This window comes from Ursus arctos, unplaced genomic scaffold (assembly GCF_023065955.2).
Source record: "Ursus arctos isolate Adak ecotype North America unplaced genomic scaffold, UrsArc2.0 scaffold_2, whole genome shotgun sequence".
Lineage (NCBI taxonomy): Eukaryota > Metazoa > Chordata > Mammalia > Carnivora > Ursidae > Ursus > Ursus arctos.
In genome coordinates this window covers 42,204,467-42,230,799 of record NW_026622874.1, presented here as the reverse complement: position 1 = coordinate 42,230,799, position 26,333 = coordinate 42,204,467, and the positions used below count along the sequence as shown (strand labels likewise).

Here is a 26,333-nt window from a genome sequence, read left to right as displayed (position 1 = left end):
TATAATCTCATATGAAATTACTTTAAAAGCAGTGTCTCTACGAAAAACTCACATGTATGTTTTTCTTGAAATGTTTTCAGAATCTATCTTATCTCCAAATAAATCTCCAAATAAATTTATTATCTCCAAAAAAATCAATCTTAATACACTTGAATATATTTTAATATTACTCTAATGCATGGTAAGCTTACATATATATTAAGTAATCTATAACAAAGCACTATCTATGTGTAAACATAAGTATAAATTAATAGCTGCAGCATTCAAAACCTGTGTTTATACTATGCATAAAACCGTAAGTGCTAATCTATTTGTAGTCTTGCCAAGGTATCCAGTAAATTCAGTTGCTTAAATCACCAAATTATATAAAAAAGTAAAAATTCACTCCCAAAACATTACCTTGCCACTTTTTGAAGTGAATAGATTCTCTCATAAGATGATAAAAAGAAATCCATCTATTCTATGCAATCATGAATGTATTAAGTTGCCACTAATTTCAGAGACATAACTTACTACACCACAGTTTGAGGAAATTCAAAGTATCTCAGTTGAGACTAAACTTACCAGCAAATTTGATATGGAATTTATTTTCAGGCTTTAATATCTGGACATACAAAGGGCAATTTGGAGCAAAATCTTTTACAGCCCATGCTCTCAAAATTGTTTGGTGGTCCTGCAATGATAAATATCAAAAGATCATGAAATAAATTTAAAAATTTGTAATATATAAAGTAAAAATCTTCAATTGGTATGTTATATGGTCACATCCACAGTTTAAAATTAAACATACAAAATACTGAATTGCAAGGACTTATTTTTAAAGGTTCTTATATTTCTATAAAGGAGAGTAACAATACCTAATTCAATCAGTGCTAATTACCAGCACTTAGAAAATTAGCAGAGATTAGGAGGAAAGTTTCTTGACAAACTTAAAAGTAATTTTCTTAGAATACAATTGAGGGTCAGAGGCTTCAGAAATACAGCACAACTAATAGTTTGTAATAACAGTTTCCATGGAAAAAATACGGATTTATAACAATTTTGATATGTTTAGAAAGACTGGCAAAAGGGGAATGACTAGAGTGACCATGCATGTATAACAATAAAAGTAAAAGGATTTTTGACTCTATGGGTGTGTATGTGTGTTGGAAAAGATCAGGAACTTTCAGATACTAAAAAAAAAAAAAAAATCAAAACAGTTAAAAAAAAAGTTTCTAAGGGGCGCCTGGGTGGCACAGCGGTTAAGCGTCTGCCTTTGGCTCAGGGCATGATCCCGGTGTTGTGGGATCGAGCCCCACATCAGGCTCCTCTGCTATGAGCCTGCTTCTTCCTCTCCCACTCCCCCTGCTTGTGTTCCCTCTCTCGCTGGCTGTCTCTATCTCTGTCAAATAAATAAATAAAATCTTTAAAAAAAAAAGTTTCTAAGACTGAGAAAAGGAATAAAAAGCATGCTTAACATTAAATCTTACACGTGGTATGACCCCACAAATTATTATTTAATTAACTAAGTAGATGAAAGCAAATTATCAGAGAAATGTGCCAATTAGCTAATACATTTTGAAAAAGGAAACAAAATTATGTTTGAGTGTACACTGTCCATACAGTAGTCATTAGCCACAGGGAGCTGTCTAAATTTAAATTAACTAAAATTAAGAATTTCATTTCCCTACCACACTAGCCACATTTCCAGTGTTCAAAGCCGTCTGTGGCTAATTCAAAGCTATATGGAACTGTGCAGATATAAGCATCGGCACCATCATAGAAAGTTCTGTTTGACATGACAGACTATGGACTCTAGGAAACAAACTGAGGGCTTCAGAGGGGAGGGCGGTGGGGGAATGGGATAGGCTGGTGATGGGTATTAAGGAGGGCACGTATTGCACGGCGCGCTGGGTGTTATACGCAAGTAATGAATCATGGAACTTTACATCAAAAACTGGGGATGTACTGTATGGTGACTAACATAATAAAAAATATTATTATTTAAAAAAAGAACAAAGGGGAAAAGAAAAACCTAAAAAAATAAAATAAAATAAAATGTGAGTGTATTAAAAAAAAGAAAGTTCTGTTTGACAATGTTGTTAGGGAAAGAAAAGGATAATTAAAAACACAGGTAGATATGAGGGATTGTTTACAGAAGTGCAGAAAGAAGCTGCTATCTGTGGTTAGTAACTAAGTTGCATGAAAGTTGATGAAGTGAACTCAGAATTCCTTAAGTAGATAAGTGGACAATGTGTGTCTTCCAGGCAAACATTCAAAACATGCTAATGAACCTGATACGGTGTGACAGTTAATTTTATGTGCGGACTTGGCTGGACCATGAGGTGCCCAGGTATTTGGTTAAACATTATTCTGGATGAGTGGGAAGTCCCAGAAAAGGGAGGGGCAAAGAAGAGAAGCCACAAATTCAGTGCGTAAATTTATACGACATTGGCTAACCTCTAAACCACACATACATGGGACAGAATATGAGCAATCTCAGCTGAGATTTGAATCACTGCCAACTACTAGGGTGATAGAGTTTGCATTCAAGTGAATCAAATTAACTTCCTGCTGAAACAAGAATATCCACACTCTTTGGAGGAATATATGGGATACAAAGGCTCCACAACATAATATAATACCCAGAATACGTTGCAAAATTATTCAATATATGAAGTGCCAGAAAAACATGACCCATTTGTTAATTTCATGGGAAGCAAACAAAACTAAGTCCAATAAACATTAGCCTTTATGACCTAGATGTTTGAGTTATCAGACTAGGGCTTAAAGCAGCTAATAAAAGTATCATCACTGAGGTAAAGAAAATATGCTCATGATAAAGAGAAAAAAAACTCAGTAAAGAAAGGGAAAATATTTTTAAAATGAAACAGAAAGCTCAAATATCTGAAACATATTCACTGGATGGGCTGAGAAGTAGAATGGAGATGACATAGGAGAGTCAGTGAACTTGATCATAGATCAACAGAATTTATCGAATTTGAAAAACAAAGAGAAGAGGGATGGAAAAGGAACAGAGTTCAGGGACTTGTGCAACAATGTAAAAATGTCTTATATAATGTAATCCGTTTTCCAGGAAGAACACAAAAGAGAAAATAGAACAGAAAATGATTTGAAGAAATAGTGGCTGGAAACTTCCCAATTTTGTTAAAGTCATAATTTTCCAGGTTCAAGGAGTTCAGAGAATCCCAAACCATGTAAACAAAAAAGTTACCACACCTAAGCGCCCTGTAGTCTAATGTTTGAATACCAAAGGTAAAGATAATATTTTGAAAGCAGCCAAAGAAATAGAGTTGTATGACCAAGGACTCTCATCAGAAACCATGGAGAAACCAGGAGACAGTGAAACAATATCCTAAACGCCAGAATGAAAAGGGGAAAAAACTATTAAGTCATCATTTTACAGAGAAAAATCCTTCAAAGAGATGAAATAAAGGACTTTTTCAACTAATGCTAAGAAAATGTGTTGTCCTCAGAATCATACTACAAGAAAATTGTAAGAAACTTCTTTATGCTGAAGGGAAATGAATCCAGAGGGAAAGACAGAACTTCAGATATCAAAGAAGAGTACCAGAAATGGGTAATATCTGAGTGAACAAAGATACATTTTTTCTTTAAAATATGTGTATCTTTACAAAAAAAATTTATAGTATCATCTTATAGAATTAGAAATTTATAAAAATAACAGAAGAATAAGTGCAAAGTTTCTAACTTCAATGAGTTGTGCAATATTAAAAAATAAGTAAATTGTGCAGTATTAACATGAAGCGGACTATGAAGAGTTAAGCCTGTGTATTGTAGTCCCTAGAGTAGTCACTAAAAAAATTTCAAAAGATAATTTCTAAAAAGCCAATAGGCTTATCAAACTTGAACTCCTCAAAGAAAAAAAATCAAATAATAAAAAAAGTAGAAAAGAGAAAACAGAGGAACATGAATTGATAGGGAGAAACAGAAAACAATTTAGTTAGACCTACATTCAACCATATAAATGATGGTACTAAATGTTGATGAACTGAACACATTAAAACATAAAGAATATTAGAAAAACAAAACTAAGACCCAACCATAAGCAATTTAGGAGAGAGGGTACCTGGTCGGCTCAGTTGGTTAAGCATTCAATTCCCGATTTCAGCTCAGGTCATGATTTTAGGGTTGTGGAAACAAGCCCTGTGTCGGGCTTCACACTCAGTGGGGAGTCTGCCTGAGGTTCTCTCTCCCTCTCCCTTTACCCCTCTCCCTGCTCTTTCTCAAATAAATAAATAAAATCTTAAATAAATAAAGTTACTGGTAAAAGAAGTGATAATAAAAATAAAACCCTTAATTAGAAAATAAGCAAAAGATCTGAACAGACACCTCACCAAAGAAGATACACAAGTGACAAAGCACATAAAAAGATGCTTAACACCATACGTCATTAGAAAATTGCAAACTAAAACAATAATGAAATACCACCACACAATTATTGGAATGACTAAAATCCCAAACACTGACAACACCAAATACTAGTGAGGATGTGAGACAGTAGAAAGTCTCGTTCATTGCTGGTGGGAATGCAAAATCATTCAGCAACTTTGGAAGACAGTCTACAGTTTCTTATAAAACTAAACATACCCTTACCATATAATCCAGCAATCATGCTCCTTGGTATTTACCCAAATGATTTATCCACCCAAACCCTGGACTTGAATGCTTATAGCAACTTTCTTCATAATTGCAAGACCTTGGAAATAACCAAGATGTCCTTCAATAGGTGAATGGATAAAACAAACGGGTATACCCAGACAATAGAATATTATTCAGCAGGAAAGAGAAATGAGCTGTCCAGCCATGAAAAGACATAGAGGAAACTCAAATGCATATTGCTAAATGAAAGAGGCCTGACTTAAAAGGCTGCACACTGGGGCGCCTGGGTGGTACAGTTGGTTAAGCATCTGACTCTTAGTTTCAACTCAGGTCGTGATTTCAGGGTCAAGAGATGGAGCCCTGTGTGAGTCTCTGCACTCAGCACTGAGTCTGCTTAAGGCTGTCTTTCCCCCTGCCACTCCCCCAGCACGCACACACACTCTCTCTCTCTCAAATAAATAAATAAAATCGTAGGGAAAAAAAGACTGAATATTATGGAAAGTGTAAAAAGATCAGTGGTTGCTAAGGGGCTTGTCAGTGGGGGAGGGTGACGAAGTGATGGATAGGTGGAGTACAGGGGCTTTTTAGAGCACTGAAAGTATTCTGTAGGATATTGTAATGATGCATAGATTTCATTTACATTGGTCAAAACCCATAGAATGTACAAAGCAAAAGTGAACCCTAATGTAAACTATGGACTTTAATTAAGAATGTATCAGTATTTGCTAATCAATTGTCACAAATGTACAAAACTAATGCCAGATGCTAATAACAGTAGAAACTGGGGAGAAGGGATTGTGGCAATTCTCTATATTTTTTGCTCAATTCTTCTGTAAACCCAAAACTGCTCAAAAAAACAGTGTATTAAAAAAACAGTAAGCCCGCAATGTGTGAACTTTAAAGTCACAAATTTTGGGCTCCAATTTCACTCTAGAATTTACAAACTGCATGAGTTTAAGTTACTAAACAAATCTGATTCTCAGCATAAAAGGTTCGATTATTTTATAAAGTGGATGTAGACAGCTTGCTTTTCTCATTTCACTTGACCTCTGGCAACATGTGACATGTAGACCATCGGCTCCCTAAAATTTTCTCCCTAGGCTTCCGTGACACCAATGCCCCTGATTGTAGCCTATTTGGCTACCAACATATCTGCAGTGACTTTCTTTGCTCTTAGCATCAAGTCCAAATTCTTAACAAGGTTTGCAAGACCCCTTTATTAAACTGTCCCCAAACAACTTCCCCAGCCTTGGTACTCTTTACTCCATTGCATTCTCCACTAATGAGCCTCCAGGACTTCTGATGTGGAACAGGACTTCTATCACTTATTCTGGGAGACCCTCTTCTTCTGACTGAAGTCCATGCCAGCTGCTCCCAATGCATTCTGTGTTTGCCCATCATAATGTTAACCCCCCCTGTCTTTTTAAGTGGACCCCCACTAAACTGTAAGCTCTAAGAAGAGAAGAGCCATGTTTTTATACTTCTTTCATCCAAAGCTCATCTTAGCTAGTACTTAGCCTTCACTTGCTTTTCAAAGATGAGTAGGAAAAACCATATTGACTTCACAGGGATATTGTGAGCATTAAATGAGATAAGGTAAAGAACCATCAGGCACACAGAAAGCATTTAGTAAATATGTCAAGTCAGTGGATAAATAGTTGGATGAAGTACTAAAAGCCCATAAATCTTCCTTGCTTTATTCGTGCATTGTGCCCTACCAACAAGAATCTATGATCCTGTCAGTGGAGCATTAAGTAAGGAAAAAGGAAACAAGGTAAGTGTACAATGGCATAAATGTCGCATGAGGGATAGAAAATAAGTATTTGCTAATACACATTATAAAACTGGCACAGAAACATGATTTTTAATTCATTCTTCTAAAAACAGAGAATGATATTGATCTTTTTTTTCCCTTGCTGACAAAATTCAGCCTGAAATAAGATACTCCAAATTTAATTGTAACTGAAAAGTAAAAGTATCGACCATGACAACTTCAGAATAAACAGTCTAAATAATAAAGGAAGGTAACATAGGGTATTACTGAATCATCGTAGGTGTCTATTGCTACTGTGAAAGCAGAACATTTCCTTTAAAGTCAGCTTATCTAAAAATTAATTGGCTAAAATCATCTTATAAATTTAACTTTTATAACTTGAAATATCTAAAAATTATTTGTTGGCATTCTAAGGATCTAAAATACATCACGTTACCTATGACAAAAATCTTCTTTCCTAAACTCCAAATGACCCATAAGAGACTCATTTTAGATGAAATTTTATACACGAGTTATTTCCCACCCCTCCATGAGAATCTGTAATTTTCATTAGATTTTCAAATATAGTCTATGACTCAGAAAATGGAAAGACATTAGTCTGCTCAAAGATCACATTCAAGCCAATTTTTGATTTATAAAATATATCTGTAGCACTTAACAAATGATAGATTTATTTTTTATATTTTGAGTATATTTTGCTAACTTATCTATGGAACACATTTTTTAGGCTCAAGTAAAACTGAATTCTGAAACTTAAAATAATATATGTAAATAATATATGTAAATTTGACCCCAATTTATAGACAGCAAAGCAACATAGACACAACATTTATATAAGAGTAAAACATCTTGCACCAACTGGAAAACAAATCTTTCCTAAACACAACTCAAATGTATTGTTTTATAAACAACTCCTGCAAAATATATTCATTGCCCAGAGAATAATATATTCCCAGAAGTTCCTCTAAAGGCTTTGCATTAGACTCAAAAGCACCTTGAGTGTAAGGGCCTATTTTGTTCACAATTATATTGTCTGGGTCTAAGGTAAATTGATAAGTTATAAGCTTATATCTATCTATCCATATATTGCATATATAGACAGATAGATATGTAATAATATAAAAAATTGAATGTAATTCTGATACAAAGAATCTGTAATAAATATCCTCTATAATTAATTATTTGACTTTTTTTATAATAATATTTTTTTATTATATTATGTTAGTCACCATACAGTACATCCCTGGTTTTTGTTGTAAAGTTCGATGATTCCTTAGTTGCGTATAACACCCAGTGCACCATGCAATACGTGCTCTCCTTACGACCCATCACCAGCCTATCCCATTCCCCCACCCCACCCTCTGAAGCCCTCAATTTGTTTCTCAGAGTCCATAGTCTCTCATGCTTCATTCCCCCTTCTGATTACCCCCCCTTTCTTTATCCCTTTCTTCTCCTACCGATCTTTCTAGTTCTTATGTTCCATAGATGAGAAACCATATGATAATTGTCTTTCTCTGCTTGACTTATTTCACTTAGCATTATCTCCTCCAGTGCCATCCATGTTGCAGCAAATGTTGAGAAATCGTTCTTTTTGATAGCTGAGTAATATTCCATTGTATATATGGACCACATCTTCTTAATCCAGTCATCTGTTGAAGGGCATCTCGGCTCCTTCCACGATTTAGCTATTGTGGACAATGCTGCTATGAACATTGGGATGCATATGGTCCTTCTCTCCACTACGTCTGTATCTTTGGGGTAAATACCCAATACTGCAATGGCTAGTTCATAGGGTAGCTCAATTTTTAACTTTTTAAGGGACCTTCACACTGTTTTCCAGAGTGGCTGTACCAGCTTGCATTCCCACCAACAATGTAGGAGGGATCCCCTTTCTCCACATCCTCTCCAACGATTGTTGTTTCTTGCCTTGTCAATTTTTGCCATTCTAACTCGCATAAGGTCGTATCTTAGTGTGGTTTTGATTTGAATTTCCCTGATGGCTAGTGATTTTGAACATTTTTTCATGTGTCTGTTAGCCATTTGTATGTCTTCATTGGAAAAGTGTCTGTTCATATCTTCTGCCCATTTTATGATTTATTTGTTTCTCGTGTATTGAGTTTGAGAAGTTCTTTGTAGATCTTGGATACCAGTTTTTTATCTGTAGTGTCATTTGCAAATATCTTCTCCCATTCCGTGGGCTGCCTCTTAGTTTTTTTGACTGTTTCCTTGGCTGTGCAGAAGCTTTTTATCTTGATGAAGTCCCACAAGTTCATTTTATCTTTTGTTTCTCTTGCCTTTGGAGATGTGTCATGAAAAAGGTTGCTGTGGCCGATGTCGTAGAGGTTGCTGCCTATTCTCTCCTCTAGGATTTTGATGGATTCCTGTCTCACATTGAGGTCTTTCAACCATTTAGAGTTTATCTTTGTGTATGGTGTGAGAGAGTGGTCAAGTTTCATTCTTTTGCATGTAGCTGTCCAATTTTCCCAGCACCATTTATTGAAGAGACTGTCTTTTTCCCACCGGATGTTTTTTTCCTGCTTTATCAAATATTAGTTGCCCAAAGAGCCGAGGGTCCATTTCTGGGTTCTCTATTCTGTTCCATTGGTCTATGTGTCTGTTTTTGTGCCAGTACCATGCTGTCTTTGTGATCACAGCTTTGTAGTACAGCTCGAAATCCGGCATTGTGATGCCCCCAGCTTTGTTTTTCCTTTTCAACACTTCCTTGGCAATTCATGGCCTTTTCTGGTTCCACACAAATTTAAGGGCTGTTTGTTCCAGTTCTTTGAAAAATGTCATTGGTATTTTGATCGGGATAGCATTGAAAGTGTAGATTGCTCTGGGTAGCATGGACATTTTAACTATGTTAATTCTTCCGATCCATGAGCATGGAATATTTTTCCATCTTTCTTGTCTTCTTCAATGTCTTTCAAGAGTGATTTGTAGTCTCTAGAATATAGATCCTTTATGTCTCTGGTTAAGTTAATTCCAAGATATGACTTTATGACTGAATTAAGGAAACTACATAGTTCATTTGTAATGAACTTTAATTGGTGTCTTTGGAGAATCAGGTTTCAAATTTGATATATATTTATTATTAAGTACAAAAGTAACTCAGGATGTTCTTAAATAAAATACTTAAAAATGAAGTATATAACCAAAAACCCTAATAAATATAAAACATTAAAATATTGGGGCACATGGGTGACTCAGTCACTTAAGCAACCAACTCTTAATTTCAGCTCAGGTCATTATCTCAGGGTTGTGGGATTGAGCCCTGTGTTGGGCTCCACACTCAGCATGGAGTGTCCTTGAGATTCTTTCTCTCCATCTCCCTCTGCCCATCACACTCTTGCTGTCTCTCTCTCTCTCTCAAATAAATGAATTTTTAAAATCTAAAAAAAAAAAAAAAAGAAAAAGAAAGAAAGAAAGAAAGAGAGAAAGAAAGAAAGAAAGAAAGGAAGGAAGGAAGGAAGGAAGGAAGGAAGGAAGAAAGAAGGAAAGAAAGAAAAAACTTCAGGGCACCTGGATGGCTTAGTTGGTTAAGCACCTGCCCTTGGCTCTGGTCATGACCCCAGGGTTCTGCGATTGAGCCCTACACTGGGCTCCCTGCTCAGCTGGGGAGCTTCTTTCTCCCTCTCCTTCCCGCTCATGCTCTCTTTCACTGTCTCTGTCTCTCTCTTAAATAAGTACATAAAATCTTTAAAAAAAAAAAAAAAAAAAAAACCTCATAGGGTTGCTAGTATAATTTCTTCTTTCTGCCAAGTTAAACAGAAGGGATCTGACATTATGTCTGAGACAGAAACATTATCTTGGATTTCAGTTTTAAGATTGTATTTCCTGCTCTCTCCAATGATTTCTCAGGGATTGTTAATCCTACTTTCGATTCCCATTCTTATATCTGAAAGTGTACTACTCCTTACAGATACATCATGGCAAAAACCTGATTGCCTGTCTGAAATTTCAGATATGACATATTCCTAGAATCTTCTTACCAGTAATTTTGGCACTGTGTAGCAAGTCAACTTTATGGTCAGTTAAATAACACGTCTACTTTCTGCCTTTGCTTGTCAAGAACCAAAACCTATTTTGTGCTCTGCTTCTCAACTGAAATCCTGTATTGTTTCTTAGTGCTTGTTGGCCTAAGGTCCAGTAATTTGCCCAGAGCCTTACATCCCTTAAATAGTATCTTTTGCATACTTATGTCCTCTCCCAGATTCTTTAGGAATCACCATCAACACCAAATCTAACTCCAGATCGTGATCCTCTCCAGTCTTACCTAATTTATTCTTTTAACAAAGTTGTGACCATAGTGTCTCACAAAGCTCATTGACAAGTGTCAAGTGAATAATAATTAAAGGGTTCATAAAGAGACTAGGCTATCTTGAAAGCATGTAACTTAAGTTCAGTGACGATCATCTGTCAAGAATTTACCAAAAGATATTTCTGTGCAGGTTAAAAAATGAGTTATATTAGTGATTCCAGGGTGTCTTAGCAAGTTTAAAATTCACAGTTTGAAATTCTGTGTCTTTATGAATTGGAAAGGAAGATGCTTTTGAGAACAGATTATTAACCACTGGGGTGAATAACAAGTAAAAGGGTTTGGAAAACCTTTCTGAAGAATTATTGTACCTTGTATTGCATAATGAAACAATAGAAACAATTATGTGTTAAAGTGTTGCAATGCTCAAAATGGATCTGTTTAAGACAAAACAATATTCTTTTTTAAAAAGCTTAAATTGTGAAGGGTAGCAGAATATGCCTTTTTAGCATAAAGACTATTTTGATCTGATTATTTTTGAGAAAAAGCATCCATGGGAAAGGCTCTTAAACCAAAGTAGAATCTACCCTTTAAGGGGCGCCTGGGTGGCTCAGTCGTTAAGCGTCTGACTTCGGCTCAGGGCATGATCCTGGTGTTTCAGGATGGAGCCCCATGTCAGGCTCTTCTGCTGGGAGCCTGCTTCTTCCTCTCCCACTCCCCCGCTTGTGTTCCCTCTCTCACTGGTTGTCTCTCTCTCTGTCGAATGAATAAATAAAATATTTAAAAAAAAAAAAGAATCTACCCTTTAAATCTACATTCATGAGGGAAATCTCCATTTGTAAGGGTGACTCTCTCTCTCTGTACCAAGAAGAGAGGGTTGACTCTAAACCACCACTCTTTATCAGTACAGAAGGCACCAGACTTAAATCTGCCTAACAACCTAACTGTACTTTTCTTGATAACCTCTCAGAACTAGTCTCCCCACTCCCAGAATCTTTCTTTTGTCATTAGCTGAAGACAGTATTAAGGTGATGCCTTGGACCATTTGGGGGAGTTTTACAGCTTTCCTGGGTATCTCCCATGTATACATGAGGTATACACATTAAATTTCTAACCGTTTTCTTTTGTTACTTTGTCTTTTATTATGAGGCAGGAGGGGAGAACACCCACAGAACCTGGAATATAGAGGAAAATAATTTTTCCTCCTCTACAATTGCAAACATTTTATTTCAGCTCTTTCCTCATGCTGTCTGAAGAGGGTCACATAGGGAATTTGCTGTCTGCATGTTTGATGATTGTTTGCCTTCTACTCTAAGGTTCCATATGTTCAAAAATGCATGTAATTATCAGGAAAAAATGAACATCTTTGACATTTCAGAGGGAAGATAACACCATAGTATAAAATAAAATTTTTTCTTAAAGTTCCAACTTAAAGTCTTTGGAATCAGATGATCAAGAAGGCTTTAAAGTTTCCCTCAGTTTGATTTCCTGTCAGGTTTCTTCCTGGCTATAGACCCCTGAACACCCTTATCTTTCTTTCTTCCTTTCTTTCTTTCTTTCTTTCTTTCTTTCTTTCTTTCTTTCTTTCTTTCTCTTTCTTTCTTTTTAAGATTTTATTTATTTATTTGTCAGAGAGAGAGAGCACAAGCAGGAGGAGCAGCAGGCAGAGGAGAAGCAGGATCCCCACCAAGCAAGGGACCGATGTAGGACTCCATCCCAGAAGCCTGAGATCATGACCTGAGCCAAAGGCAGATGCTTAACCAATTGAGTCACCCAGGCATCCCTGAACACCCTTTTCTTAGAACATTTATTTTAGAAAAGATCCAATTATAAATCCTTTTTTTGCCCCTTTGAGAATTAAATCTTCACGCAGACTCTCAACAGTTTCACAACCCAGAAATGTCTTTCTCAAGAACCTGAGGGCCATCATTCTGAAATGTAATCAACAAAGGAGCTAGAGCCCCTACCTCCCAGTCCCTGTGGGAAGGCAGGACCCTATCTTTCATAAGAGACAATTAGCAAATGATGACATAATCGCATGGACCAATCTCCTCCCTCCAGTACTTTTCCATCTCGTTCATCCCAGAACTTTAATTTAAAAATTGGAGCTAGTAATAACTTCCTCGTAGTATTGTTGTGAAAAATACAACACATAGATAATTGTATAAATACATATATAAATAATCTCTAGCCTGCAATTGATATTTAGTGATGGCTAATAAATGAGAGGTGTTATTATGTATTTTTCTTCTTCTTTTTTTTTTTTAGTTCCAAGAAGCAAGAAGTTTAAAAATCAGTTGTGCCAAGAAAGCTAAAAGAGCAAAGCAAACACTACAGGTTTTTTTCAGAAGTAGGCCATTTATGTAAAAATCCATATGCCCAGTTCAGCTCAGAAAATTAAATTCTTTCACCACTGCAAAGAAAATCCACCCAGAGGGTAAATCTATGCTGCATACATTATAATGACTCAGTGGAGACTTAACTTCGAACAAATCTTTTTGAGCATACCTAATGACAGACTGAGAGAACAAGATATTGAAAAGGAAAGTGTGTGAACCTTTTAAAACATATCACAATATAAGACATCCTTCCTTCTGACTATTCACCACCTCTTAACGTTCAGCTCAGAATGTCTGACATCCTCAGCAACTTCAATCTCTCTGCACCATCATTCACTGTTACCTCTATACCCACGTTCTCATTTCCCTGCTTACCTGCTTGTATCAAATGTTTCACCAAATAAGCAGACCCTTGCATAAGCAATCATTTTGCTTGCCTCTCTCAATCAGGTCTACTCTACAGGCAAAACTACGACCTTGCTAAATCCAACTCTCTTTCTACTACAGATAACAGATGGTTGGCAAACACACACATATATGCTAAACAGGCCTTACTTCAAATTGAGAGTCCATGATATCACATAGGAGATGAACGTTGCTCAGCAACTCCACATTCCTCCAGGCCATTCACTTTCCTGCTGTTCTAGAGAACTATTTCATAATGGTTCCTCAAACCTCTACCCACTCTTCCCGCTTTTCTGATGATCTCAACTACTATGAGAAATAGAAATAATAAGAAAATTTCCATAGCGCTCTCCATCACATCTGACTACATACTTGCCTCTTGTTAAAATGAGTGAGCATTTTAAACACTTAGCAAAGGGAAACCTTCTGCCTATATACTGGATCATATTCTGTCTTGTACATCCTATGACTTTATTCTTTGAATTTTCCACTTTCCTGTATCATTCATTTTACCTTCTCTGCTGGATCATTTCCTTTAGTATATACACTTGCTAAAACTTTTCCACTAAAAAAAGAAAGAAAAAAAGAAAAAAGAAAGTTTTCCTTTACCACACATTAGTGTCAGGTATTGTGGCATTTCTCTGCTTCCATCTACAGAAACCACTATTTAATTATAAATTTTCATTTCTAATTCAAGAACGTAAAGCTATGAATCTTTTTTTGCTATGTCCCCTCAATTTCGATATGTGCATTTTCATCACAATTCAATTAAAATAATTCTAATCTTCCCTGTTATTTTGTATTTTCCTCATGGCTTATTGAGAAATGTGCTAATTTCCAAATATTTGGGTATTGTCCTGCATCAGAGAATATACTCTGCATGTTTTCATTCTTTTAACTTTTCTGCCATTTCTTCTATTGTCCAGCATCTGATCTTTCTCTGTGAATGTCCCATATGCACTTAGAAAAAAATGTGTATTCTGCAGTTGTTGAATGTAATGTTCTATACGTCAATTAGATCTAGTTGGCGAAAATGAGCTCAAGTTTTGTTTTGTTTTATAACTCTACTGCTTTTCTTTCTACTTGTTCTGTTAGTAATTTAGAGAGCAATACTGAAATTTCTGACAATCGTAGCTTTTTACACCTCCTTCCAGTTCTGCCATTTTGTGTATGGACTTTGAGGTTTCACAACAAGTTGTGCATACACTGAAGGGTGTTATGTCTCCTTGATGCACTGATCCCTTAATTAACACAAAATACTTTTTAGAGAAGATTCTTTAAAAGAAAATGAGAAATAGTGGCTGAAGTATTAAGAAAGAATTCTACGAAGACTGAGAGCGCAAAGGCAAGTGGAGAAGGGAATAGCATGAAGGGAAGAAAAAAGGTACCAAGGCTAATTGAACAAAATAGGGAAAACAAGCAAGAAAACAATGCAAAATGTTCTCTATTAGGGGACATTTGGTGTTCTTAGAGGGAAAAGCTTCAGGTATATGGAGGGAGTATAAATTGGAATGAAGGATCTAAGAACATCATAAGTTTGAAATAGTGAGTGTTGTTTTTATCAAGAGGTTAGACCTAAAGAGGAGGAAGAATTATAAGATTTCCCACCTATAAGAATACAAGTAGTCTGAAGTAATAGGTACCATAAAAACAGTCTAATGAAATAAGTAACGTGGTGTTGCTTTATGTGTTCCTGTGTTAATAATTAATGAGCCTTATGATTATATTTTAAGTTAAGCTTTCAAAATTTTAAATTAATGATCCAATCTAAAAGGTCAACCTCCTCTAACATTTTATATGCCTCTTCCCCAGTGTTCACTCCTTAACACTCATCACCAGCTAACATCCTATGCATTTATTTAATCAGTATATTGATGGTCATTTCTACTAGTAGGCCAGCTTCATGAGAACTGAGATTTTTTTCACTGTTATGTTCATAAATATATCTTCAGTTGGTACATCAATGCTTGGAAGATAAACCAATCAATAAATATTTGTTCAAGGAATGAAAGGTTAAAAATGGTGATAGTGTTACCCTATAACACTTTTACCTATGCTGTGCTCTGGTCTAGGAAGTGGGTCTAAGAAGAATACAGATAATTATGTCAACTGGCCCCAGGTAAATTTGAAGCTAAGTAGACTGAGACATGTAAACCTTACATGAAAATGTAAATAATGAATTAGGATAGGATAGTAAGTGCAGATAGGAAATCTGCAATTAACAGCAATGAAAAAATAATGAATGTTAACAAATACCTATAATATACAGCAGATTTTTAAAATTTAGGGTATGGCAGGAAATAATACAAAAAAGGAAATATGTAATCAAAGTGACCACTGGGTCTTCAGTGAACAGTGTGAACATAGTCACAAAATTCTAAATGTTTATTGCATCCAACATTTAGACTTTATCAATAAACAATGGCAGAAGACTTAGTTTCGATCACAGAACAAAAGGTAAATGATATCAGTCTTCAATTGCAAAAATGGAAGTACCACAGTCCAAAATTGGATCATGGAAAATTGGGAATGAAACCTGAAGGAAAGAAGGAAATAAATGCCATATTCTTACAAAGCAGAGATACAAAATATAATATCAGCACTTTAATGGATTTAAAGCAAATACCTTCTTTCAGGAAACAGACTAAAAATGGGAAGTAGAACAGACAACTGATGCCTGAAATCATATATATATATATATGTTTTTTTCCCCCTGATTAAACTTTAAAACTGTGGAACCACTTTTATGTACAAATGTGTGACCCGTTCGAACAGTAAGCTATTATCACCATGGGAAGCAGTTTGGTACAAAAAAGGAGTGTTAAAGTTGACCTGACCTGGGTAGAGCCCAGACTCGGCCACTCTGGGAAATCTAATTAACAACCCTGAGCCACAATTGTGGTGAGCATGAAATGACATAATGTGCACAAAATGCCTGACCACATGAAAGCTACTCGTGAAATGTCAAATTTGTTTGGTTCCTTTCTGCTTGTTTGCTTTATTAAGTGGACTCGAAAAAAATGAGCTAAAATACATATACCAAGAGTAGCAACATGGACTAGAATTCCCGTTCTATGTAAACATGCAAAATTTTTATAGAAAATTAGCATTACAATATTAGATATTTTAAAAATGTTATCATTCTTCATGTAAGTTATGTAGAAAAATACATATTTGAAAGCCTGTCATCTTTAAAATAAAAATAAATAAAATAAAAATATTATCATCTTAAGAAAAAAATGGGCATTTTCTTTAAAAATGCAGATATCATGTGCTCCATTCTTTTTTTAAGATTTATTTTTTTAGTAATCTCTACATCCAATGTGGGGCTCAAACCTACAACCCCAAGATCAAGAGTCACATGCTCCACTGACTGAGCCAGCTAGGCACCCTTGAGCTTCATCCATTCTTTTGAAATAAAGTTGATCTAGAATCATCAAAAAGGATTTTTGACTTTAATGAAACTACACTTAATGATTTTTGTGATTCAAAAAAATTAACTAAGGATGGTGCTATAGCACTTTCAGGTTCACGAGTACCCTATGATATCTGAATAAAGAATATAAAACTTTATATAGGAATACATTTATTTTTATGAAATAATTAATTCCAAAACAGAATCCTTTGGAATATTTATTAATTTTTCATTTTGATATTCCCAACTCTGCTGCTCCCAATTAGAATATACACAAACCAATACTAGAGTTGGCAGTATTCTGCTAGTTTAAAAAATGTTATTAGAACAATAGGAGATGGGGTACCTGGGTGGCTCAGTCAGTTAAACATCTGCCTTCGGCTCCGGTTGTGATCTCAGAGTCCTGGAATCAAAACCCATATGGGGGAGGGGGGCTGCCCAGCGGGGAGTCTGTTTTTCCCTTTCCCTTTGCCCCCCTCCCCGCTTGTGGGCACTCCCTCTCTCAAAAAAAAAGTAAAATCTTTTGAAAAAAGTAAAAATTAAAAAAAACCAAAACAACACAACTCGTTCATGCAATTTTGCAACTCAGCAATAATAAATGCATGTGCATCTATCAGAAATAGTGTGCAATCAACATTTTTCAAAGGTGTAACTGTATCAAAGAAAATAATATAAAAGAACACTTTCGTAACAGAATGATTAAAAAAAGATTTCTGCGTATAGATGACAATGTTACATTCGTTTCAGGTGCATAACATAGTGATTCAACATCTCTATACCTTATGCTGTGTTCACCACAAGTGTAGATACCATCTGTCACCATACTTCACTATTACCATATCATTGATTATATTTCCTATGTTGTGCCTTTTATTCCCATGACTTACTCATTGCATAACTGGAAGCCTCTACATTCCACTCCCTTTCATCTGTTTTGTCCAACCCCCCACTCTCTACCTCTCTGGCAACCATCAGTTTGTTCTATATATTTATAGGTTCAAATTCTGCTTTTCATTTGTTTATTCATTTGTTTTTTTAGATTCCACATATGAATGAATTCATATGTTGTCTTTCTCTGTCTGACTTATTTCACTTAGCATAATACCCTCTGGGTTTATCTATGTTGTCACAAATGGCATGCTCTCATCCTTTTTTATGGCTGCATAATATTCCATCACATGTGTGTGTGTGCCGCATCTTCCTTATCCATTTGTCTATCAATGAATACTGAAGTTGCTTCCATATCTTGGCTATTGCAAATACTGCTATAGTAACATAGGGATGCATATATCTTTTTGAATTAGTGTTTCCATTTTCTTTTGGTAAATACTTAGTAGTGGAATTACTGGATCACATGGTATTTCTATTTTTAATTCTTGGGGGACGCTCTATACTATTTTTCACAGTGAGTGCTCCAGTTTACATTTCTACAAACAGTGCACAAGCGTTCCCTTTTCTCCACATCCTTGCCAACTCTTGTTGTTTCTTCTCTTTTTAATTTTAGCCATTCTGACAGTTGTAAGGTGTAGCTCATTGTGGTTTTGATTTGCATTTCCCTGATGATTACCAACATTATCTTTTCATGTGTCTATTGGGCCATCATATCAAAATTATTCTGACCACATTTAGAAAAATTTCTTTGAAAGTATGCCTGTATCAAAAATTCAGCTCTATAAGTTTTAAAAATTTATTTTCTCCACATAACAGATAATCCTAACTCAGGTGTGCATAAATACAGCATGAAAATATTGGAAGGTAAATCTAATCTATTAAAAACAATTACTGGAAAGGTTCATTTTAGGAACTAATATGTAAAAAATTAGTCTAGAGGTGCCTGGGTCTCTCAGTTGGTAGAGCGTCTGCTTTCGGCTCAGGTCATGACCTCGGGGTCCTGGTGTCGAGCCCCACGTCGAGCTTCCTGCTTGTAGGGACCCTGCTTCTCCCTCTCTTCCCTGCTCATACTCTCTTTCACTGTCTCTCTTTCTCAAATAAATAAAATCTTTTTAAAAATTAGCTTAAATTACTTCCTAAGAAATCATAAACATTTCACTAATTAATTTCACATGCATATATTTGGAATTAAAATTAAGGAAGAAAAAAAGTTGCCTAATCTTATTTATTTAACAAATATTTCTCCAAAAAAGGTTCAATGTAATCGACCTTTACCAAAATAGAACTTTTTACTTTGTTCTGTAACTGTGTCAGTAAAATATAAATCTACATGTTTCTTCTCACAGTCCAATAGTTTCAACACTATTTCTCAGGCCCTGCTGCAGAGTATGCAAAGTAGGAGTGACGGATTGCTATCCCTTGCAAGATAGATAAGGAAATTCCTGAGAATCTCCTAAAACTTTCCCATGTGATTCAATTGTCTAACAAGAGTGAGCTTGATTAAAATTAGAGAAACCAGATAGTTCTTAGTCAAGTGGAGCATACTTCCATCATGTAGGAACATATCATGATTCCAGAGCTTCTGGCCCTCCCAAGACACTCACTTACTTTCGCACCCCAAAGCAAGTATAAATGACAGTGCTAGTGACCTGACCGTATTAAGTGTAAAATTCTAGAGTTCCTTTTCCTCTAAATGAAGATACAAGAAAGGTTTAATGAATGTGAAATGATTCAGTTGTAGCAGGACTGGATAATCATAAAGGAGGACTTACATATTCTCTTCCTCCACCCACTTCCCAAAAGGAACAACCTACCTGGGGAGAGGCAACTAAAATAGTTTGTCTGGGCCAAACCCTCATATATACAAAAGGAGTACAAGTCAAAACAAGATGACCTAGATTCTTTTGCCAAAAATTATGTATTTATTAACCTTTGGGGAATCAAAGAGCAGAATTTCAACTCTCCTGATAGGATTTAAACCAAACACTGGGGTCAGAGAGGCAGGTGGACTAGAAGTTGTTGAACCAACTTCTCTGTAGGAAACAACGTAGAATTATTTGCAGCAGCAACTATGACAGGCCCGTCCTAAGACAATAGCTAATATGGGATTATGTTCATTATCAAGCAATATGGTGTCTTCCATACTAACACATAGTTATTTAGCATAGCCCAACATTTTTCTGGGTTCCTATATTTTTTTCTAATAAATCTTTAATTGGATCATTGTTCCCACATTTGTAAAAATGATTTTAAAAAGAGATGAATGGTAGCCTACTGGTGTGTCCAGAGCGGAGCATACTAGGAATAGACTGCTATCCATTTTATAATCAAGTCTTGAAAGTCTGTTTCTTTACAGACCATAGACACTTCTATAAGACCCTGTACACACAAACACAAAACAGTTGAGAGACTTTCCAATCTTTGCAAAGGAGCAGAAATATCATATACTTACTAACAATCATGGATATTGGTTTTTCTTCTTTGCCATCTGTCAAGACCTAAAACTCTATTCAGTTACAGGACCCAGGTCTTTCTCCTTGACCTTCTGTTCAAGGTGCCCTAAACTCTGACACTGACTTCCCTTCTGTATTATTTTCCATCACTTTAAATATTTTACTACATTCTCTTTTTGCTTGCATGGTTTCTGAAGATAAGTCCGATGAAATTCTTATCTTTGCTCCTCTGTAGTGAGGGCGCTCCCCCCCTCCCCAGCTTCTTTTAGGAGTTTATCTTTGATGTTCTGTAATTTGAAAATGATATGTCTAGGTGTATTTTTTTTTTTTTAACATCTTTTCTGCTTGGTGTACTCTGAGCTTTCTGGATCTGTGGCTTGGTGTCTGGTATTAATTTGGGGAAATCATCAGTTATTATGCTTTCCAGTATTTCTTCTATTTCTTTCTTTTCTTTTCTTTTCTTTTCTTTTCTTTTCTTTTCTTTTCTTTTTTCTTTCTTTTCTCCTTCTGATATTCCCATTACACGTATGTTACACCTCAGTTGTCCCAGAGGCCTTGGATATTCTATTTTGGTTATGGGGTTTTGTTGTTGTTGTTGTTGTTTTACAATCTTTGTTCTCTTCCCTTTTCAGTTTTGTAGGTTTCTGTTGAATTATTCTCAGTTTTAGGATTATTTCCTTAGCCATATCCAGTCTACTAATAAGCCCATCAGAGGCATTCTTCATTTCCATTACATTTTTTTAAAAATCTCTAGCATTTCTTTTTGGTTCTTTCTTAAGGTTTCTATCTCTCTGCTTACACTACCCGTCTGTTCTTACATGCTGTCTCTTTTATCCATGAGAGCCCACAGCATATTAATCAGTTATTTAAAATGATTGGCCAGGTAAGTTCAACATCCCTGCCATGTCTGTTCTGATACTTGCTCTGTCTCTACAAACTGCTTTTTTTTTTTCCTTAGGCCTTTTGGTATGCCCTGTAGTTTTTTCTTCATAGCCAGTCATAATATACAAACTTAAAGGAAGTGCTCTAAATAGATCTTTAGACACATGGGAGTGATCTGTGGGGTAAGGGGAAGCATTCTATAGTCCCTTGATTTGGTGTCAGTCTTTTACTGAGCCAATACCGCTGGAATGGGACCTTCACAAATGTTTTTTCAGTGTCTCAGACCCCTTAATTGAAAAAGGATGGCCAGAGTGGTCTGGAATTGGGTATTACCCTTGCCCCAGATCAGTTAAGCTCTGATAACTAGTTTCCAGCAAGTTAAACTCTGGTTAACTAGTTTCCCTGAGGGCAAGGCCTGTTAAGAGGAACAGAATGCTCTGGTGTATTTCAAAATGGTTCCTTTTCCTTGCCCCTTGCTGAAATCCCAAAAGGATTTTTCTCTCATATTTACTGTGAGAACCTGGTCAAGCTCCTGGAAGTAAATGTCACAAAATTATGGTATCCCTTCCCCATAACTACATTTCCCAGGGGTTTTTTTAATTCTCAAAGTTGTCTGCACTGAACCTCCAGCAATTCATCAATTATAGTTGAGGTTTTCCTGCCCCCACATTGGTTCCCAGGTTGATTTCCACTCGTGAGTCTTTGCTGGGGTAAATTAGTATTCTCCATATTTGCGTGTCAGTCTCTCCAATCTTGGGGATAGTACTTTGCCCTGTTTCCTCACCTCTCTTGCTTTTCTCCTAAACCTTTTATACAATTTTTCATGTGTTATCCTATTATTAATTTCTAGGAGCTATTTTTGGTTCACTAAATGTTTCTTGTTTTGTCTTCAATTGTTTTGTTCTACAGCCTACTATTCTTGTTTTATATATGTACACCCTCCTTAATTCATATTATTCTGAGGATATTTGTTATATATTTTAAAATCTATTTCTTCTCCCAAAATTGTATAGTTTTGTTTGTTTCCTCTGAGTTCTTCTTTTCTATATACTTTTTATGTTTGTTCATCCATTCTTTCTTTTCCTTGTCAGGAATTTCCTTAAATGTTGATCTCTGTTATCTGAACATATGTAGAAATTAAACATTCAAAACCTTTTGGGACTTCATTGAATGTGGGAATCTTATTTTCACATAGACCTTACTGTAGGGTGATTAATCTGTGATACTGCAATAGGGAACTCCAGACTTTATATATTTACATACACACTATATATGTGTGTGTGTATATATATATGTATATATGTGTATGTATATATACACATATGTATATATGTATAAAATATATATACATATATGGCATTCTCTCTTGCGATGAACCATTTCCCCCAAAGAAAATTCCTCAAATCTCATGCCAATGGAGGTGTGGACCTAGCTATTATGTTTCTGAGTCATTTGGGAGAAGCACCTCACATTCCGTGGAGAAACTTACTCTTTAATATCTTTGAATTTACCCCGACTTTCAGCTGCACCTACTGGTTCTGAGTGAAAGGTATCCCTGGATCAAATTTTGCCAACAGTAAACCCGTTCCCAGGGTGGGGAAAGGGATCAGCAATGGATTCCTGGAATCTAATTGCTTCTTTTACAAACTTTTAATCACTATTCATGTGTTTAGTCCTGCATATAACCCTACTTTCAGAAGCATCTGGTGCCTCTATTTCCTGAGACTTTTGAGGTTCCATTGCAAAAAGCAGCCTGCTTCTGACTTGTTTCCTCTCTCAACTTAAATTTTAACTTCCTTCTGTCGAAGTTGGTTACCACTCATCCATCTGCTTTCTAGCTTCCAAACTTGGGTTAGTGCAGTCTCATCTACCATCTCCTTTGTCCTATCAGTGAAATTTTTTGTTCATTTCCTGTCAATTTAGCAGAGTGTCAGGAAGAAATGGAACACATTTGTTTAACTGAATGATCTCAAATTCACAATTTAAAGGTACTTTAAAAGATATTATGTATTTATTAATGCTTATGCTTCTCCTTGTTACTCAAAACATTATTGATACTGGAGGACTGTAAGTACTTTAAAACCAAGTGACCGCTTAAGGGGCACAAGATTCACAATTATGTAAGTTAAGTAATTATGGAAACATACTGTAGATTATGATCAGTTCAAATTCATTTTTTCCATAAATACATTTGGAGCACCTAATGTGCCAAACCAATTAAGAAACTCCTGAAATAGTACTTCAGTGAACTGAGGAGGGTGTGGTCTGAATTAAGATAGCAACCATGGAGAAGAAGGGGAACAGATGAATTTTTAGAAATATATATTGTAAAGAGAAATATTTTACAAATTTTTCCTAACTATATTTGTTCTATAATTTTGTATTAGTTTGTCAGGCTACAGTAATGAAGTAGAACAAACTAGGTGGCTTAAATAGCTGAAATTTATTATTTCCCAGTCCTGGAGGCCAGAAATCTAAAATCAAAGTGTTGGCAGGGTCGATTCCTTCTGAGGGCAAGAAGGGAAGGATCTGTTTCAGGCCACTCCCCTTGGCTTATTGATGGATGTCTTCATGTTCACATGGCATTCTCCCTGATGACTGACTGTATCCAAATTTCCTTTTTTTACAAGGACACCAGTCATATTGGATGAAGGTCCATCCTAATGAGTGCATTATAACTTGATTATCTCTATCAAGACTTTATCTCCAAATAAGTTCACATTATAAGGTACTGAGGTTGGACTTCAATATATGAGTTTTCGGGGACACAATACAAGCCCTAACAACCCTCTTCAAATAAAGGATAAGAAAATTAGTTTAAAACTGAATAAGAACTTTAGGTAAATTAGAGTGAGCTCAACAGGAGAACATAGAGCCTGCCACATTCAGGACTCACAATCTAAATTAATATAACAGAGTGTCCTATTAAATGCTCCAGAAAAAAAGCTAATCATGCCCCCGAAAGACCCATGAATAGATTGCCTTTTCCCCAGTCACTACAGAAGCCACCAAGGCTTTGTCTCTGCACCACAGATAGGGTTAGAGATATACTCACTGGCTTAAAAACACAGAAGTTAACAGTACCTGCTCAATATAAAATAATACATCACTTTTTAAAAACAATAAAATTAGAATGCATGCTTAAAAATACAAGTTATAATTTGGTAAATTATACCATTTAATTTAATTATGAGTTTATGTAACTTTAGGCCAAAAATGGATCCTAGAGATCATATAAGCCAAAGGGTGTCTAGTTGAGATGTGCTTCCCAATCACCTCAAGATCTTTTAAAAATACACAGATTCCAGACCCCCACTTCATATACCCTGAATAGAATTTGCATGAATGCATACTTTTTTAGAAGCTCTCCAACTGATTCTAATGCAGACTCCGTGATCCATCTGCTTTGTTTTGAGTTGAGGAAATTGAGACCATTTTAACAAAATTACATAGCAAAGGATATATTTAATAAAAATATGACTTATTTCATTTCAATCAACAGAAAACCCAAGGACTAAGAGAAACTACTTCAGAAACAGTTTTGTTGACACAGTCCATAATGCAGCTATTCTTTTATTATGGCAAAGACAGTTTAGAGATATTTGCTTCCCTTTAGTAATATTTTAAAGTTACCTATATTTAACATAGGCAGATTTAAAAAAAATTTTTTTTAAATCTTCTAAGGTGAGAAGAACAATTATGAAAGAGATTTTAGAAACTTACAGATGATGTCCTATCCACTTCACAACGGCTACTCAGAATAAAACAGGCCTCAGCATCATCCATCCTAAATATAGACAAAAAAAACAAAGTAATCATACACTGAAATATCTTTGTAGTGTCTGAAAAATAGAATTCCAATGCTTAGTCCAATGTACACAAAGTGCAAATAAACTATGAGTATCCTTAGGCTTAAATAAAAGTTAGATTTCTAGCAGATGATGACTGTACATGACTGTAAACAAAGCAATTGTTGAATTGGCTATATAACTCAATAGTTCATCATGACAAAAATAAAAAAAAACTCAAATTTTATTCTCTTTCATGATTATATATTTTTTCATATATGTGCTTTGTTTAAATTAAGGGAGTTGTATTGGCCTTTATTTTATGATTAGTTACATTTTAACTGCAAAGTTACTCAATTAACTAAGAGAGAAGGAACAGAGCTACTTAAGTATTCTTATATCAAACTCTACTGTACATTTACATTTCTTGAAGATGATTCATCATCTTGTTCCAAACTCCTGTCCCTTATACTAAAGTTCTACGTTTCTTAAACTTGGTGATAAACAGTAGGTTTCAGTGCTTGATAAATAATGTTCTAAAAACATAAAAATGTTGGAGGGCCTGGCTGGTTCAGTGAGTAGAACATGCGACTCTTGATCTCGGAATTATAAATTCAACCTCCCCACTGGGTGTAGAGATTACTTAAAAATAAAAAATCTTAAAAAAAAATAAAAACATAAAAAATGTTAACTTCAAAATAAGGAATGTTTTATCTTTCTGATTCATTATACTAAAATAAACCTTCCCTCCCCCCCAAAAATTTTTTTTCTATGCAGAGGAAAGATAAAAGTCCATGAAATTAGATCAAACCAAACAGTTTTGGAAAAATATTGAGACATGGTTACAAGATAATAAGTATCGCATAACATTTTCTAAACATCATCTTCAACAAAGCGATTCAAAAGTCATGCAACTGACCTTTGGAACTGGTTTGGAGAATCCTACTCCTTGTTTCTTGCATGGGAAATTGTGTTGAAGAATGTATTAGTTAACATAAATCCCAAATCTTTATATGACATTAGGATAAGAAATGAACATAAAATGAATACTTCTTTCTTAACCCAGATTTTTTAGTATTACCAGCCTGATACCTCTCTCATCCTCATTCTCATCCTTTGTATATTCCAATGAATGAATGCTTCTTGTAAATGTGATTGATTTTGCTGAGAAATCATTTTAATAATATTAATAATCAATGAATTGCTAATCCTAAATAAATCATGTAATTAATAAAAAGATAAATCGTTTTCCCTTTACCCTTTTAGGTTCTTGGCTGAGACTCCTCTGTAATAAAAAGACAGATTAACAGAAGAAAAACAAACACGTTTAATAACACGTGGGAGACACCCAGGAAAACTGATTAACTCCTCTCCCATGAAGCCACCACCTTAAACACCATCTTCAGCTAAAGACAAAAGATGTTTGGCTAACAGTGGAGCCAGTTATGGGAACCTATCAAGAAAAAACACAGTAAACCTGGGTAAGGTTGTTACACAGATTTAGG

At 35.4% G+C, this 26,333-nt stretch overlaps 1 protein-coding gene across 3 annotated transcripts in view; it reads right to left on the bottom strand.

Annotated features, from left to right (window-relative positions):
- The window catches only part of KCNT2 (potassium sodium-activated channel subfamily T member 2), a 346,348-nt gene that overhangs the window by 150,219 nt on the left and 169,796 nt on the right, over positions 1-26,333 (bottom strand). For all 3 annotated transcript variants that reach the window (XM_048225452.2, XM_026489786.4, XM_048225453.2), the window contains exons 12-13: positions 24,764-24,827; positions 565-673 (exon numbers count right to left, since the gene is read on the bottom strand). In XM_048225452.2, the coding sequence (XP_048081409.2) occupies positions 565-673; positions 24,764-24,827 (173 nt within the window). The remainder of the gene's footprint in view (positions 1-564; positions 674-24,763; positions 24,828-26,333) is intronic.